At 38.2% G+C, this 18,736-nt stretch overlaps 1 protein-coding gene across 10 annotated transcripts in view; it reads left to right on the top strand.

Annotated features, from left to right (window-relative positions):
• Positions 1–690: 690 nt before the first annotated feature.
• TSLIG3B (tRNA splicing ligase complex subunit 3B) overlaps positions 691–18,736 on the top strand; it is a 31,757-nt gene continuing 13,711 nt past the window's right edge. Inside the window, exons 1-10 of one of the 10 annotated variants that reach the window (XM_086747965.1) lie at positions 714–922; positions 1,741–1,889; positions 2,728–2,862; positions 3,572–3,750; positions 10,367–10,447; positions 10,850–10,966; positions 13,058–13,225; positions 14,626–14,731; positions 16,697–16,762; positions 17,358–17,935. In XM_086747965.1, coding sequence (XP_086604091.1) covers positions 858–922; positions 1,741–1,889; positions 2,728–2,862; positions 3,572–3,750; positions 10,367–10,447; positions 10,850–10,966; positions 13,058–13,225; positions 14,626–14,731; positions 16,697–16,725 — 1,029 coding nt within the window. In that variant the 5' untranslated portion in view covers positions 714–857 and the 3' untranslated portion in view covers positions 16,726–16,762; positions 17,358–17,935. Of the gene's footprint in view, positions 923–1,740; positions 1,890–2,727; positions 2,863–3,571; positions 3,751–10,366; positions 10,448–10,849; positions 10,967–13,057; positions 13,226–14,625; positions 17,936–18,736 lie in introns of those variants that run through there. The other 9 variants (XM_086747966.1, XM_086747970.1, XM_086747969.1 and 6 more) reach the window with 9 other exon arrangements.

The raw sequence follows: 18,736 nt of genomic DNA on the forward strand, positions 1-18,736 counted from the left end.
AGGAGCAGCTGGTCATGCTCATAGCCGGTACCATCGCTCCTGCCAGCACAACGCAACCCTCCTATCCCAGCTTCCCTCCATAATTTATTAAAAATATAATAAACAGCCTGGATTTTAAGCTCAGCCAGGCTGCGGGAGCTGGTTCTTCCAGGCCTCGGGGCAGGGCTGAGGCCCCCCACAGCAGAAAATCTGTGCTATGGGGCTCCTGCAGTCATGGTCTGCACTGCCTCAGGCAGAATTTCACAGTTCACAAATCCAGAGAGATCCCAGAAATACTGCAGAGGTCCAGGCCTAAAAACCTGCTTTTATTCACCACATCTCCAGCAAGGCCTGGACCAGGCTGTACGGGACTGTGGGTGGCGGAGTCAGCTCCCCAGGTAGCAGCCATGTCTGGGGGGGCAAAAGGGCGGCTGTGGTCTCTCCTGGTCCAGCATTTCTCCAGGTGGCTGGTACCTGGTGGAGCAGGGGTAGGTGATGGGTGAGCCGACTGCAGTGGGCAATGGTTTGGGGACAAATCAGGAGCAGGGCAGCAGAGACAGCCGTAGGGCCAGAAGACAAGGCCCGCCAGGAAAGGGCGAGAGAACTTGGATGTTTTTTAGTGATGGAGGAAGGCAAGCGCCGGGCGGTATGGAAGGTCATCTCTAGCCACCTGCGCCTTGGCGGGACATGGCGTCCCAGCAGCCCCCCGAGTAGCGGGGCACAGCCGCCGGGAGAGGGGGCGGGGGCAGCCCGCGGCCTCCCGCCGTGCCCGAGGCCTGCGGCGGCGGCGGAACGCAGCAGCGGGCGCAGGTTGCGGAGGGCCGGTTTGAGGAGGGCACCGGGCGGCGCGGCGGGCGACGGGGAGCCGCGGCGGCGGGATGAGGGAGCTGGAGCCCGGCCTGAGGATGGAGGGTGACATCTTGGACGCGCTGGAGGCCTTGGGGTAATCGGGGAGCGGCAGCGGCTCCCCCTTCGCGGGGCGAGGGGCCGAGGGGAGCCCGGCGCCGCGCCACCCGGCCGTGCGCGGAGCGGGGACTCTTCGCCGTGGCGTGAGGCCGGGCCGGACGTGGGGGGCGGAGAGGAGCGGAGCGCGGCTCTGGCCGCGGCGGGTAGCCGAGGGGTGGCAGAGGCACAGGCCCCCAGTTTCGGCGAGTGGCGGGGGAGGCCCAGCGGCGGCCAGGGCTGGGCCTCTTGCTTCGGGCGGGAGCGGTGTCGCGGTGTCTGTGTTGGGCTTGCCCTGGTTGTACTGGGGGGAGGACGTTTTTTGGGTGCATGGGGTCAAAGCGGTGGTGGTGAGTCGCGGTGGAGGGGCGGCTGGGAGGCCGGGCTGTCCAGAGGGGCTGGCTGGGCAGCACCGCTGCAGGGGCAGAGGTCCGGGTCTGCCACCGGCCGGGCTGCCCGCCCGGTTCCTGCCTGCCTCCCGCCAAGGTGCTTCAGATGCAACTGAACAGAAGCAATGTAAAACTTAGTTTAATCTTATTGTCAGTACTGTGAGGCAGTGAGTTGTTAATGTTGGAAGGAAATTTGTTTGACTAAACACTTCAATTAATACTTGAATTCTTGTCTCTTTAGCATGTTTTAGACATGAAACTGTTTTCAGTGTGTTTTTTTAAAGTCTGAGTTGTTCGTTGACAAAAGTAACTTACAGAGACTAATTTCTTCCAGTGTAGTTACTAGCCAGCTTGTAGTAAAATTATTTTAAAACATGTATATTTTATGTTAAGCTTGCTTCTTGTCACTAATGTCTGACTCTCTGTGCAGGTACACGGGTCCGCTGTTGGAGGAGGAAGCCCTGAACAAAGCAGCAGAAAATGGATTGTCTTCACCAGAATTTTTTGAGCTTTGTGTTTGGTTAGGTTCCCAAATAAAATCACTTTGTAATATGGAAGAAAGCATCACTTCAAGAGATGGTATATGAATGTTAATTTATTAAAGCAATTTAGTATTTGTTCAGTGGATTTAGACCCATATTGTTCAGCTAATAGTGAATTTATAGTGTTGAAGTTTAGAAGATAGCTGAAAGGTGGCCAAACTGAGGGTGATACTTGCATGTATGTGGCTCTTAGATTAAGGTTTTGTCTTGTGAAGATTCTTTCAAACAAACAAAAAAAAAACCTGCTTTAGAGTATGTTTCTAGATCTACATAAATACAGAAAGTACATTCGTACATCCTATGAGTAATTGTTATATGTAATCATATTTTGATGGCTTAAGTTCCAGTACCTGGTATTTTCAGCTCGTTGGTCCAATGCAGTTTTTCATTCAGCACTGTGCGTAGATACGTGAATTGCTCGTTAGCACTACCTGATTCTTCCTGTTGAGTGCTGGAACTTGGATGAGATTTTATATTGCTGATGTTTTCACAAAAAAAAAGTAGTAAAACTAAAACCGATCATTGAAAATAATGGGCTCATGAGTCTTCTGACTTGTTCATAAGAAAATTACTTACATTAATATGCCGTTTTGTGGCATAAGCTGTTCACTTCCTAGTGATATTAATTTGCATTCATGTCTTCAAAGATTGCTGTGTTATCTTGTTCGAAGTATGAGTATAGTATTGCTGTAGCTATTAAAAGGTGTCTGCTTATATGTAGGACTTCTTTAAGAAGAAACAAAATGTTATTAGAGTGGTAGGTGGTAAATTTTTGTCTGGGCTATTGAAACCTGCAATTTAAATGTTAAGAAAACTAGATTACACTTTGATGTGCTGTAAAAAGCCATTTGCTTTGCATTTGTTTATTCCTGTAGGTGATAAAGATATAGAGAGCTTCCAGCTTGAGATTAGTGGCTTTCTGAGAGAAATGGCTTGTCCATATTCATCACTTGTATCTGGAGAAATCAAGGACAGACTAAGAGAGAAAGAAGATTGTCTTAAACTCCTCTGTAAGTTATAACCATTTCTCCCATTTATCATACAGTATTTTACATGCGTGCTCTATCATTATTGTAAAATTTATATTAAAGAGTTCTTTATGTGTATTTAAGTATATGTGTACAATCATTACAACCTAGCTAAGCATGCATCAGCTCACTTGTGCAGGAGTGGAAAATAGAAAACTATTAGAGAACTATTTTAGTAGAAACTAAAATTTCTTTGCCAATTATAGCTCAACCTACTAAGGCCTCCTGATCCCTCTCTTGATCCAGTTCCAGCTCAGCTGAAGCAGAGACCTGGCTTCTCGTGTTTCTGAAAGGTTTCTGGGCAGCTTAAAAGAAAATGCTACGTGATTTGAAGGTGCTGAAAACAGGATCGAGAGAAGCAGAGTCTAGGTTTAAGCTAAGCTTGGGCAAAGGAGTAGCAGCAGGAACCAGTGTGATAATATGAAACTACCCAAGGAACTAGGGGTCTGGTGGTGGAAGTGGGTTAAGCAGTTAAATACAATGTGCAGACTGGAGGTAGGAAGTCAGGTGAGAGTTAGTTCAATTAAAGAGTCAGAAGCTGATACTGTCCTGTCCAGGAGAGAACTGATAATGAGTCTCCCTTTTATCATGGTCTTATTATAAATGTGTATATTGTATTTGTATATGAAAATATGGATGCAGAAATACTCAGGTGTCTCTAAACCTGCCATTATGGCACTTTTCTCTGTAGTATTTCTAAGTACAGAACTTCAGGCTTTAAAGATATTGCACAGCAAGAAAACTAAAGGCTCTCATTTGGAAAAGCACAATGAAATCTATCAGGAAGTGCAAGCTATTTGTGATGCGCTGGGACTGCCAAACTCCTCGTCTTCTGATATTCCTCCCTTGTTAACCAACGTGGAACAAAAGGTATGGGCTTTTATGTGTTCTCTCTATTGTTAAACTGTAAGCACTAATCTTAAGAGTTAAGGGCTCAGCAGTGTCATCTGTAAAAGCCCTGACAAGTGCAAAAGAATTTTTATTCTAAAAGCCAGTTTATTGTTTGAGTTAAGCTGTTTTAGTTACAAGGTGAAGTCTTGCAGCACTTCCCTGAAGATGCGATATGCTTGATGAGGCATACTTTGCCATGCAGATTTAAGGTGTGAGTTGAAGTAACATAGTTTTCCTGTTACCCGTTCAAATGTGCTGCAGCAAGCGGAAGACTTGGGGTAATAACTGATTGTGCATTTAGGTACCGTTAGTCATTTCTGGGATGTATCTAAATTCAGTATCCAAAACTTAAATTTTTGCTTTTTAGTTTATTAATGTCTTAATTGCAAGTACTGATTTATTAGTGCAATTTTCTTAGTTGCAGAAGAGGATGAAAATGCCTGAATTACCAATAACCAGTGAATAAGCCAACTTAAACCTTATTCAACAGGATAGTTCTTTCAGTTGAGTCCCACCAGTTTCTAACTCGTTTCACTGATGTGATCCTTAGTCTGTCTTCCTCACTGCAGAATGTAAATGGGCTCTTGGGGTGGAATTTGTCTTCTCTGTCAGGCAGCTAAAAGTTTTACTCTTTATTTCTCTGTAGTATTTAAGGAGAGAGTGGGTGACCAATGCTGTTGAAGAATTACAGATGCATGGAATTAATCTCCCTCTGCTGCTGAGTCTTTGAGTTTAGTAATTTGATGTGATCGTGCTTCTTTTTTCCTTCCTCCTCTCCTCATCGACTAGTGGGTAGCTAAACATTCAGAGGTTTTGGGGAGAGCGCCTGTTACTTGTGAGACTTTCTTACCTCTGTACGTATTTAGTCTGACAAGACAAAACTCTAAGAGATTAATTTATAAAAAGCAGCATCCAGGTGACAGTGAAAATGATGTTCCTGCACTATTAACTATGCCTGATCTATTTAGTTCTAATGAAATCTTTATATCAGTCTTCCCATTAAGTATTTTTGAAAGGATGAGGAAACAGTACTAGCACTGTTTTCTGAGGATTAAGAGTTCCAGCTAATAACTAATTGATTGAAACTTGCCTAGTAGTGTTGATCTGCCTCTGTGGGTGTTAGCTGTGTATACATCCATGTGGGTTTGTAGGCTGCAGCCATGGGCAGTGGCCTGCCTTGCTCACTTCTTGCTTCCCTTCTTGGGTACAGATTTAGTTTCATCCCATGTTAAAAGAGTAGTGGAACTGGAATTCGGTGACTTTGTAAACATTTTTTTTCAGAGTGTCATTTGTTACATTTTTTTAGATTATCACAAAAATTCACTTGAATTTTTTTTTTTTTTTTTTAGAATTGCTATTGCTAGTGGGCCAGTTCCTTCACACACACATAGAGAGCCTGGAAAGTTTTTTTTTTTAATTATTAGAGTCCCTGGTATTTGCCAATTTTACAAAGTCCAAGATTTCCTTTCAAATAGGATTACAGGCTTGAATTAGTGTGTAGGGTGTTACTGTTACAGTTTGTGTAAACCGTTACAATTTCATGAGTACTAAAATGAGCAGAATCTTTAAAGCCTGGTGTTTTTTTTTTTGTTTTTTTTTTTGTTTTTTTTAAATAATACTGCTTGTTACAGCACAGAGCTAGACACCTACGTTTGTCGATGTAGCTGCATTAGAACGATGATACCACCAACTGGAATTCATTGACTTTGTAAAAGTTTTTTTCAGAGTGCCATTTGTTAAATTTTTTAGATTCTCACAAAAATTCACTTAAAATTATAATTTTTTTTTTCCAAATATTTTGTTGCTTCTGATTTAATTAGGTTCTGTGTAAAATTGCGCTGTTGATTTTTGGTGTTATACTATATAATTTGTTACAGAAACTTACATCTTAATCTAGCATTTTTATTGCGTTTGCGAATGTATCTGCAGTGCTTCAGCGTGTCTGCTCCTTGTCTCTGTCTAGCATCTTCAGCACTGTCAGTAGCTGTGGGAATAGTTCTGAGAATAGTTTGGCTGTGCAGCAGCAATCTACCAAAGGGACAGATCACACATTGTATTTTGGTATGGAACATAGAACATTAATTATGTTTAATAATTTGTCAGTTTATTTAAAACACTAGTATAAAATCAGGACTGGTTTCTTCATTCAAGCTACAAGTTTTATAGTGGCTCAAACTTTGAATATGCAATCACAGGAAGTACCTTTTAAATTTACATCTCCTGTAAACTGGGGTAGTGGTTATCAACATACATAGGAAAATGTGGGAGATTAATTGATAGTATTACAGTCTCCTACTGCTAAATTTATTTGGTTTTATTCTGTAGCACTGAAAAACTAGTAGTAGTTTTTTGTTGTTTTTTTAAGATGCTGTTCCCTTGTAAAGCATATTTATAAAGGATAACTGGGAGGCATTCTGCAATTTAGTACCAAAAACCCTATAAATTCTAAATAAACATTGACCAAAGATTTTGAAAAGTTTTTGCTGGTGTTGTGCTTTGTAATTCATGCTCACATATGGCTTTTTTTTCCAGTCAAGTTGGTGTGATTTTCACACCTTAATAAAAAGTAACATTCTAATAGAGTTTATTTGAAAGATTTCTTAACATAATATTATTTGAAAGACTTCTAAATTTTTTCCCATGTTATTTGTTTTCTAATATGTGAAAAGTAGTCAGCTAATAGTAGAGAATGAAAAGAAACTATGAAGGGTTACAGAAGAAATTAAATCAAAACTAAGCTAAAGTAATATTTAAATTAAATATGAGAAGAATATCTTTAAAATACTTGGGAATACTTCCTAGAATTTATTCATATTTAAGTTAGCCTGTTGCTTTTAACTGTTAGTGTTTAATAATTTTGCAGACATAATACTGCCTCTATATTAAGTATCAATGTAGTTGGCAGGGAACAAGACAAAAGAGTTGTCCTGTTGACCAGACATAAAGGTCAAACAAAAATGTCTTCAGAGTTACAGAAATACTGAAATTAAAATGATCTGCAGGTAAACGGAAGAGAGGCAGAGGATGGGTTAAAAATACTTAGTGCTTAATATTTTAGGTGATCTTTCTGCAGTTGTGCAGTTTACCTTATGACTAATTAAGACCATGTTCCTTCCTTAAAGTGTTGGTAGTTTAACTTAAATTAATAAAATGACACCTCTTCCCAGGCCATGTTTTTTTTTTCAAAATCTTAGAAACTGTGGAGATGTATGCATATATGATGTTTATCTGTGCTAATGGTGTAAAATTATTGCTCTATTTTGACAGAAGTTACAGATAATTAATAAATATAAGGAACTTGGTAGTGAAATGTGAGCTTTTTTTTAAGGGGTATAGACTTAAAAAACATGAGAAATGTCATGTTCAGTACATAAGGATATGCTTTATTTGGTAACAATAGTGTAACTGTATATTTTTATACAGCAGATTTTAAAGTCAGTATTTTTGTCTCAGAAAAATCCAATAACTGATTTGTTTTAAAACTATTTTTAGAGAGTGTATGAACTTCCAAAGCAATCCCATAAATATTCAGTGTTACCAAGGTCACACAGGATGTCAAATGGTCAAATATGTTTGTCTTCCTTTAAATCAACTGGTTTGCTTTTTACAGCTGAGTGTATGAGAACTTTAGGATGATTTGGCTGTTACAATTTGTTTGACATTTCTATGAGTATGTTTTCACTGCTGTGTTTTTCTGGGCACTGCTTTTGGTATTGTTCCCACTTACACTTACAGACTTCTTTCTGGGGAGGGGGGTGGTGGTGGTTTTTTACACTCCTGCTTATCCTTCTTAATCTAGGGCAACTGTTGTGTTTGGGAATGTGGGTTATAGTGTAGATTCTCACACTGGTTGTGCGCTTGTCCTCTGGTAGACAAGGGTGTATGTAAAAACTCCTGCGCTCATAGCCCTGTCATCAGTCAAGGCTGGACAATGTATTCTGCAACTGTAAGGCAGCTCAGCTTATTTCACCATTAGAGTTGTAGGGTACGCCCTTGGGGTCTGTCTGATGGCAGCGATGGAATAGAGTGGAGATTCAGGAATCTGGGTATGACTTTGCAGTGTGTCACAAACATAAACCAGTTAATCAGTGAAAAGCTTCCTCCTTAAATGTAACTTAATAAACCTGTCGCTGGATAAAATTACATAGATATTCTCTTTAACTTGGAAAGAAAAGGTTGCAGAAATTTGAGGGCAGTGTCCCTGTCAATAAAGGATTGTTTCATTTAGCTGCTCGTGCTTCTTCTAGTTCTGATTTTCACTTATTCCTTTCCTTGACTGTTCTCTCTAAACTTCCTTTCATTTTTCAGTTTATGGAAAACAGGAGTATATAGTGCTGGGTTAGGTCTTTTAGTTGTGATCGATTTGTGATGGCAGAACGTATGGCCTTTGTATGTGGAGCCCAGCGTCAACTACCCTTGCAGCTGCAAACTTGTAATAATTCTGATCTCCAGATAGTATTCAGTATCACTGGTTTCTAGATTTTCTTCCACTGTTTAGCTGTAAAATACTTTTGTTTTGAGGTTTTTTTGTTGTTTCCTTTTTTTTTTTTTTTGGTTGGTTGGTCTTTTTTCCCCTGCAGCCAGTCTCATTTTGATGGATTCTCTTCCTTTCAACTGCTTAGACCCTTTGAGGGGTCCTGAATGGTATATGGATAGACGCTTCTTGCCTAATAGAATCTTTAATTCGTCTGCTGTTTATTCCTTCTTTACTAATTACTGATTTCTTAATCTCTTGCTGTCATGCTGATCTTATTATATTGTTGATTGTTAACTTTAGGTTTTGACTCTTCAGACATTTATTTAAATTCAAGCATAGTTTGTACTTAAGTACGTTTGAATTTTGGAGTAGATTATGAGAGGCATCATGTATGTACTTCACTAAAAGCAAAAAAAAATTTGCTACATTTAGAAGAGAGACAATTCAGACAACCTTTTTGTAAAGAAAATAAAAGTTGCAAAGAAGCAAGAATTAGCAGAGAAAGAAGAGTGTAGGGATCAGTAGGGTACACGGAACTGAACTTCAACCCTTTTCATAACCCCTTTTTAGATATGGGTGGAATATAAAAGCAGGGAATATTACAGTGTTACATGGCCACTTTTTAGATGCTACTAGGCTGTCTTTTCTGCTGGAGTCAGAACACTGTTTTGACATAATTGGCTGTCTGCACAACATGTTTTACTTCAAACTTTTTCTAGGAGTACTGTATTTTTAACTTGCCACAGTGCTGCCCAAAGGTGATGTAAAAAGAACAAAATATACACCTAGATTTTTCACACATAATTTGAGATCAGATTCTTGCCTTGGTATGTGCCAAAAAAGGAAAATGAAATAATTACAAAACGCCTGAAGTACGAGAGTTGATATATCAACTATTCCTTCTCAAGTAGTTTTCTTTAATCAGTTAACTAGGTGCTCTAGAATTTGATTTCTGTCACCTAGAGTTTTTTCATAGTGATCACTGGAGGTGATATGTCTGTAACATGTAGAGCTCAAAACTCTCAGAAGATAAGCTAATATAATACTGGAGGAGTGAGCTTTGAACCACGCCTTTATGATAAATTTAATGCAAATGCCTGCATGCCTACATAAAGTCTTCTGATCTTTGCAAATGTATCTAATGGCTCTTCTCAGCTACAGGTTTTACTGTAGATCATGCACTACCTTAATTCTTCCTTATGACATGTACGAGAAAATTAACTCTATTTTTAGTTTTGTTTAATTTGATTCCCCATGATTCTTTACAAAATCAAATCAAGATGTAGTTCTCGCATTCAGAGAGAACTTTTGCAGTTCCTGCAGGAACTTGCAGGAACAATAATAAATATGCAGTCTACTCCAGCCAAAAAATCAGTTGGCTGGAGAGTTATGTAGGATTGTCATGGACATTAATGATAAGATTTGTAGAAGATCTGTGCTGAAGGAAGTTCCTTCAAGCAGAGGAGGTGGAAGCCTCTTGTCATGAGAGAAGAGGATGCAGTAGAGTTTGGAAGGCAGAGAGAGCATACTTCATCCCCAAATATTGAGGGCAAAAACTAATAGAAGAAGTATAAGCAAGGCTGACTTAGAGTGAATGCAAAATTCACATAACATAATGTTAAATGGAACCAATTACAGGATTAGAAGGAAATGAATGAGAGAATGACTGCATGTCTGTCATATCTCCTGTTTTTCTTACTAGCACCCATCATCAGATTTTTTTCTAGCCAAGTCTAGCATTTGCTAAAAATACTCCTTACTTTCAGTTGCTACATTTCCTTAGTTGTAGTCACAATGTTTACTAAGAAGTAAAAGTAGTAGATTTATCTAGTGCCTGTATGCACTTAGTAAATTAGCCATATAGATATTGATTTGATTGCAATTGGGTGGAGGTGTTGTGTGCCATACAGTCTTTTATACAGAGGTTGGTTGTGTAGTGAAAGTATTTAGGAAATCTTTTTTGTAATGGATGATAAGCCAGAAGATGCATATCTGTAAGTCTTCTAAAACAAATGTGCTGTATGTGCTTATAAGTAGCAAATTGTGATTGCAGCAAATTGTACTGAAATAAGTGTAAATATAATTTGTGTCTGAGAAGTAGTATATGTTTCGTTTCAGATAAAGGACGTTCTCTCAAAAGTTCAAAATAACCACGTGGGAAAATCACTGCTAACAAAACCTCTGAATTCTGACCAAGTGGTAAACAAAAGTCTCTTCATTTTCTTTTCTGTATTTCACAGGATGGTCAAAAATTACTGCATATGGCTTCATCTAACTTTGTCCGTTTTACAGTCAGTGTTCTGTTGCTAAATAATAATACTAAAATTCAATTGCTAAATATTAACAATGCTAATTAGGTGCTTCCAGAATTAATATTATAAACAGACTTTGTGTCAATTCATCCACTTACTAACTTTCAAAATATTTTGTATATACAAACTACTACTACAACATACTACACAGATGCACCCCTAATTTTATCTAGTTAATGGTGGTCACCTGGGGATAGACATCTTAGTTGCCTAATGGTGTTAACTATAAATTAACTTCTCTAACTTCATAGATTTGAATGTTTGGATTTTTTTTAATGTAACACTGCAGGAAAGATTGGAAAAAATCAATGATGCTCTTCGCAGTGAATATGAATGTCGTCGACGTATGTTAATGAAGAGGCTAGATGTGACAGTACAGTCTTTTGGCTGGTCTGATAGAGCAAAGGTAAGCTTGCTGTATTTTTTGCTTCCTGTAGGTGGGAGTCTGCTACAATTCCCCAGGTCTTCCTACCGAATATACATACCATGTAAATACACTTCCATTACTGCTGTCTTCTTTCCAACCAGTTTCTCATCCTGGGTTGTAACATCCAAGTCCTAAGTATTGAGGAAGGGGAAGGATTTGACTAGATGGCACAGTCCATCTTTTGTGACTCTTTATAGCTTCACCAATATAAATTCTAGCATCCTCTGTTGAGCTTTCTCATTTTAGTAAGTCCTTACTTCCTCTTTATGTTTCTTTTATCCACCCCACTCCAACCAAGTAAAGTAGGAGGAAGCCCTAGCATTTCTCATGAAGGTACAAGAAGAAGACATAAGCTGGACCTTAACATAGATTGGGTGCAGAGTGGCTGCCCGTAATGTCGGTGACTGCTACCTATCTTGGATTCAAAGCCACTGAATAAACAAAGGGTCATTTGAATAGCAGCTTTTGTGAGAAAAGCACACTATAACTTGTAATCCTTTGGGTGGCTAAAATTTCCATATAACTTTTGTGGATTTTTCTCTGCTGATAGAAGATGTCTTAAAACTTTGAAAGCTTACTGAAAGTTTGGATTGTTACAAGTCTTTCTGGTGTCACAATTTAGTGTTGACACATGCAGACCAAATTGGTTTAATGAAGCTCATAAAGTATTGCTGGAAGAGGACATGAGTCTAGGTGCTGCTGTGCTGCTTTTGAATGGCTCAGTATTTAATTTCTGAAGGAGTTGTGAATGCTTTTATGCGGCAAAAGAGGAAAAGGAGGGCATTTTGCTGACAAAAGCCAGATTTCCCTGCATGTATAACTTCCTTATAGCAGTACAATACAACTATAAATTTTCAGATTTAAAGTATACTTCTAAAATGTAGTTGATGTTAACTGGTGACTAACTTAAATACAAATTTTAAATCACCTGATATTATTCCATTTGAACAACATGAAAAACAATGAATATACTTTTACAATAGAACAATAGTTTAAAGAGATTTTTTAATGATGCTAAAGTAGTAAAACAAATCATTTTCCTGTCTCAAAAAGATTGTTGATATGAATATGTATTCCAGAAATAATCATGTTACATAGTAATTCAAAATTACATATGACTTTTAATCCCTTTTTCATTATTCCTCTTGTAAAAATATTTGTTTGTAACTTCTCCAAGGTTTTGGGGATTGAAAATGTTTTGGCATTGAAATAATTCTTTTTTTTTTTTTTTTTTCTTTTTTTAAGCCAAGAGACATATACTTACCCTTTCAAAAGTTATTTGCTAACTCACCCTTTTTTCTCCCACCTATTTTTTAAATAGGTATTGATACCTATGGAGTGGGGTTTGTTGTGTTGGTTTCTTTTTTAACTTTTTCAGTCCCCAAGGTGGGCAAGTTTGCAGATTGAAGTGGATCCAGAAGTGGTGTAGTAATTGCCTAGCAAAACAGTCATGTAAAGGAACAGCACCTATTGTCTGGTCTATCCAAGATCAAATGTGTTTTTTAACTCTGAAGATCATTTTAGATGTTCCCAGAGAGTGTATTTATTTTTCTTTTTTGTTAAAAAAACAAAAGGTCAAAGTGAGTTTGGAAAAAATTTTCTCGCCTTCTCAGTCTCACTTCTTCATGGCTTACAGAAGTGCTTTGGTTCATTGATAGAATTTGCATTTTTTCCACAAATTGATCTTACTTTGAAGCTACCCTGTTTTCATCACATTTAGAAGTGTACATAAAGCTCTTGAGAGAGTAGTTTAGAATCTAAATTTTGATCTTTAGACATGTTGGAAAACACCAAAGAATCTGTCGATGCCAGTGGATAGGAGAGTTTCTGTTGTAATGGTGCTAAGATTCAGCATCAATTAAACATAATCAGCAGCAATTTTTGTAGAATAGCTCCATCAATATGAAGAGAATTGGTAACAACTGGCACTGTATTTTGTAAGGTAACCTAGATTTTCATTATGCTCTGTTTTCAAATTGAAACTTACTGAGACAAATGCATGGCTTTACAGCAGGTGTGTTTGTGTATTTTATGCTTAGTAAGTAAATTGTGTTTGATTTTATCATTTAGGTAAAAACAGATGACATAGCACGAATTTATCAGCCCAAGCGCTATGCTTTGTCTCCAAAGTCAACTATTACATTAGCCCACCTTCTTGCTGCTCGGGAAGATCTGTCGAAAATCATAAGAACAAGTAGTGGATCAACACGGGAAAATACAGTCTGTGCTATCAACAAGGTATACTTATTCTTTTTCAGATGTGATAAAAGGGCAAGGGAGTTTACAGACCTATCAAAAGTAATTCTGGAATTATACTCTTCGCTTAATATTTTAATTTCTTTTTGCAAGTTGGTTAAACCTGGTGCTTTAAGAAAGGAAGGTTTGCAGCATTCCAGTAAGCATTGGAACAACTTATTTTTTATCTTGTTATACAGTCAGTCATGCAACAGGGTGAGAAAGAGCAGCAGTGTGCACGTGTGCGTGTGTAAACGACCTCTTGAGTTCAGTGGAATTGCATACCTCAAGTTAAGGATATGTGTAAGTCTGTCTGATATCATTTCCTGGGCTACCTGCTGCCAGGATTGTTGTTCAGTTGGTGAACCAGCATCTTTAGTTTATCAGTTTATTATCAATTGCAAAAGTTTCTGTGGAAATGTAATTTTGGTGCAAAGTAAAATTATTTGGTTTGGCTTTCTTATGTATGATGACTAAGCCTGTTTTTATTAATCCTTTTCTACAGTTCTGTGACTCATTAAGGTATCTTTTAATATGTTTTGATCCCAAAGATTCTGAAATTTCTAAATTATTGTAGGATGTCAGAGAAAGGTGTGGTTTTTTTTTTCTTGAGAGGACTTTAATTGGAATGCCTGGGCCTGACCAGGGTATGGTAACATTCATCAGAGAGCGTTTAGGAAATGTGAAAGCAACAACAGAAAGACCTACTTGGATACCTCTTTGTTCTTCAACTTAATGTTTCGTGTAACTTTGTTCAGTATAGTCTCCCATTTTGTACACTGAGTAGTCTCCACCAAAGTCAAAGATCCTCTTTTTTTTTTTCTTTTTTTTTTTTTGTTCTTCTTTTCCTGGAAGTGTTACTGCAGTGTGTGATGTATTTTGTCCATTCCAGCTCTGTACTGAGTGTCATAGCTTCTAATCTAAGGCAAACTGGCGTTCCTTTTAGAGTTGCACGTCAGTTTGCCAATTTATGTTTTTTGCCAGGTGATTAGGTTTGAACTTGAACTTTGAAAGTTAAGTAGAAGAGCAGCATCATAACAAGTCTTTTCTGTATTAATACATATTTGTATATTTTATATATGAATTGTGTATATTGCTTATTGTAATACTAATACTCCATACGTGTGTAGTTTTTTTCATAAAGGTTTCACCAAAGTAATACGAGCTAGCTAGCTGCGGTTATTTCAATTTTACAGGTGCAAAATGGTAACTTTCAGAGTTCTGCTGTGTTGTGGCAAGTTACAAGGACAGGAAATAGAGATTCTACTGTGAGGCTCCACACAGAGGAGACCATATTTCTTGTAAAGAGCAGGCAGCGTGTCTGTGTCCATAGGCGAACAACCCTGTGTCCCTTCAAGTTACAACTGGTTTTTAAACTAAAAATGACGTCTTTTTCCGTACAGGTTCTGATGGGGAGAGTACCTGACCGTGGAGGCAGACCAACAGAGATTGAACCACCTCCTCCCGAAATGCCTCCTTGGCAAAAACGACAAGAAGGTGGTGGAAGAGGTGGCTGGGGAGGTGGGGGTGGGGGTGGAAGGGGCAACTGGGGGGGTGGAGGGGGTAGAGGAGGACCAGGGGGTGGTTTTGGAGGTGGGGCATTCAGAGGTGGCGGAAGAGGTGGAGGTGGTTTCCAAGGTGGCAGAGGAGATTATGGTGGCAGAGGAGATTATGGTGGCAGGGGAGGCTACAGTGGTAGGGGAGGCTATGGTGATCCGTATGGCGGCAGAGGAGGGGGAGGATACCGAAGATACTAAGATACTGTAAATACTAACAGAGTAACTGGCAAAATGCAGTGGTGGTGTTTACTAGTATCAGGAATTTAGATATGTTAACTTGGGTTTAGGTTAGAATTAAATATGACCATATGAATCATTGCATTAGACCAACTGTTGTCATTGAATTATTTTAGTTACCTGAATAGAACTTTTATACTAAAATGTGATGACTGAAGTCCTTGTTTTTCATACTGCTAATGTGTTGTTTCTTTTTAAAAGTATGTTGTTTTATTTAAAATAAGCCACAGAAAACTGAATAAAACCCTTTCTAGACAAACAAAAAGCTATTATTTAATGTCCAGGCCTCTCTAATTATTGCACATTGCATGTCCACTCCTCTGCTCCAAAATGCTGTATAGGAAAAAAAAAACAGGCCTAAAAACTGGCTGGAAACACTTTTAAAAGACTTTAGAATACTGCTTTAAGGCTTTTTCTCTTCATGTAGTTCTCATGTGGGATGTGTAAACAAATTTTAATGTCAGATGTTGAAATCCTTAAGGCTTTGGTTAAAATTATTCAGTTAGGCTTCTTCTTCTTCTAGAACTTCACATAGAAGTAACATTCTGAATTAATACTCCAGAGAAACTAATAAAATCAGATTGTTTGGTGTATTCATAAATATATCAGAGACTATTTGAAGGTCATGTAACATAAACTCAGAATCATGTTGAGTCTTGATAGTGTCTATTTTAATTTTACCTGTTTTCCATTTTATTGGTGTTTCATAAAAATATTTTAAGATAAGATTGGGCAGGAAACTTTTGCAACTGTCATGTCTGGTAAGAGTTCATTTATATATTCCTTCTGAATTAGCCTTGAGACGTAAAGGTTGGATAAGCTGAGCTTCTTGAGAAAGAACATACTATTGGGTCGTGTGTGTCCCCCCCCCCCCCCCCCCCGCCTTTTTTTTTTTTCTTCCCCTACCTACTCTGTGTTTGGGAATTGCTAACTGCCCAGCTAATAAGACATCCATCAGTTGCCCTTCCTCAGTGACTTCTCTTTCTCTTACTCTGCCAACCAGTTGGTCTGATAGCCTAAAATAAACTGTCTTGATATGGTATGGGTGTCTTCTCCTTCACAGACAGCTCTCTTACAGTTACGACTGTAAATACACGTAGACAAGAATTAAATTTAGAGCTGTCATTTAAAGAAGACAGTTTCTGTTGTCCAGCATCTTTTAGATCTCCTCCCCTGCTGTGAGGTCCCTTGTGAGTACAGAGGTGGAACAGGGAGATGATGCCCTTGTATATACTCATGACAGTATTTATCAGGGTCAGGTTACTACAGCGAGAGTTGGGAAAGGATCTCCTAAACCTGGGGTGTCTTTTGATTGCATAGCATGGAAACCGTGAAGTACTTCGAGTATGTAGCTGTAGGCTTAACTGCAGGTTGAACTTTAGAATTTGATTTTGGGTTTATGTTCCACAGTTATGAGTTCTTTCTGCACAAATTTCCTGTTGGCATCCATATTTGGTATGCTTAAATGTTATTTTACCTTCAGGAACATTTGCATCATGTCCTGTTTCATAGGCAGCTTTATGCATGAATGTAAAGCTCTGCTCCAAATCAAATTACTGTCTCTTTCTGAAGCCTGTGTCAGGTTTTATTAATTAGCCATCACCAATCTTTTCATTTTAAATTCCAGTCTAGATAAACTTCAAAAGTTTATCTCCTGTTACTTCCTCTCTGACCACAGTCTGCTTGAGAATGCTGATTATGATGTGATAGATACAGCCTTACCTATACTTCAAGGTCCCAGCAGGTGTGTAACAAAAAAGGGCAGAACTTTGCTTTGCTTTGACCACATCAGCTTGGATGTGAACTCTTCAAATAGTGGCATAACTTCACCCAACAACTAGCGATGTAGTTCCTTTGCCAGTTTTTTTCTACACTCCTTTCTGGCCTAAGCTGTTGTTAGCCTCTGCAGTCATTATGGAGAGACTCTAACGGGTCACTTGGGAGCACAGTACTGTTTTTCTTGCTTTTGAGCTTGATTTTTGCCTAATGCTCTGGAATAGCTCACAAACTGATGACATACCAAGTGTGACCGCTGGCCTTGGAGATGAAGTGTTGATCAGCAAAGGAATGGAGAGTTTGTAACAACCAAAGCCTTAATATAAAATATTCCGTTTGCTCATCCCAATGTTATTTTTTGCTACAAGTAATTTCTGAACAGCAGTCAAGCATTTAGCTTCATCAAGGAAATATGGTAGAAAAAATCAAGTGGTTTATCTATGCATAAAGATTTCATCAGTGTTAAGATGCAAAGCTGCACTGGTTTTGTGGAACTGTTGCAGCTGTGTATGTGGATGTGCCTTGGTGCTTCTACACTCATCAGTTTATCCTGTTTGTAGCAGGCAGGATGGTTCTGAGTGAAGTAAACCATCAAGAGAACCATCTATGTGCCCACATATAATTCTAACAGTTAAATTATTTCAGTATTTAGTATTTCAGTTATATTTATGTAGACCATGTAAAAGATGGAAATCTAAATAGGTTGGGATTTTGTTTTTTAATCTGGCCATTTCAGTTTTTCTTAAATGATTCTAAAATGTGAAGCCTGTAACTGAAAACTAAAGTAAGCACCACCACATTTCATAGAAGTATCCTTTTCTGTCCTCTGTTGTCAGAATGTATGCTTTTAATTTATTAGAAGATGCAATAATACCATGAAAATAATTTATTTAAACCTCTTCTCAAATTTTATACATTTGTCTTGAAAACAGTATTTTCAAAAATCCTGTTGTAAGTAAAGGACTTTCATATATATGTTTATGAGCATTTTTTGTGTTTATTCACTTAGTGAATATATATTGTTTTATTTGATTGAGAATTGAAAAAGAGGTTGATGGTTTTTTTTTTTTTCAAGATTTGAGAGAGACACTTTTGTTAACAGCTGTAAACACTGAGGAATAAAGAACTGTATTTGATGTTATTTGCATCTCTTGTGTAGTATGATTTGGATCCACTATCATATGTTCCTCCTGTGTTTGTAAAGAATAATTCCTGCTGGTGATTTACAATAGTGATGAAACTATTTATTGTAATGAAAAATAACAGATCTGTTTTGACCAAAATGGAGAAGGCTGAGGTAACAATACAGGAAAATTTAAACAGATGGGCATGTCTCTATATATCCCTATCACATTGTCTGGGATTACTAAGGAAGCTCAGTTAAATTTTTCTTAGTAAAAAAAATGACATAGGTCTATATGATAATTACTTTTGTCTTTACATAGACTAAGGAAATATCCTCTAGTTACTTCTGAATTTTTTATTAATTACGAAGTAAAACACAACTTGTTTTGTATGTGCAACACTGTAGAGCAGACTTGCTCGTATAAATAGGAACTGTGTTTTCAGTAGTTAGTCTGCACTCCTTGTCGTCTTCCCTCACCTCCCTCAGCTGATTGAAGATGACTGAGCAAATGTTCATTAGCCCATATGAAAACTTATTTGAGATAAGGTATCTTGAGGTTTACAACAGTAGCCAGCATTGCACACACTACAGAAGCCTTGTTTAAATGTAGCTGTCATGCTAAAATCTCTTCAGAATTAGTGTTCTTAACAAAAGTGCAAAATTGTGCTAATGAAGAATTGTGCTTTGTAATACCTGGAATAGTGAGTAGCAAAACAGTGTCTGTACTGTCAGCCACTGAAATACCAAAAGAATAAACTGCAAATACCTAGCTTCCTAAATTTTCTCCAGCAACATTACAAGGGTCACAGAAGGTGA

This window comes from Chlamydotis macqueenii, chromosome 5, assembly GCF_036417535.1.
Source record: "Chlamydotis macqueenii isolate bChlMac1 chromosome 5, bChlMac1.mat, whole genome shotgun sequence".
Taxonomy (NCBI): domain Eukaryota; kingdom Metazoa; phylum Chordata; class Aves; order Otidiformes; family Otididae; genus Chlamydotis; species Chlamydotis macqueenii.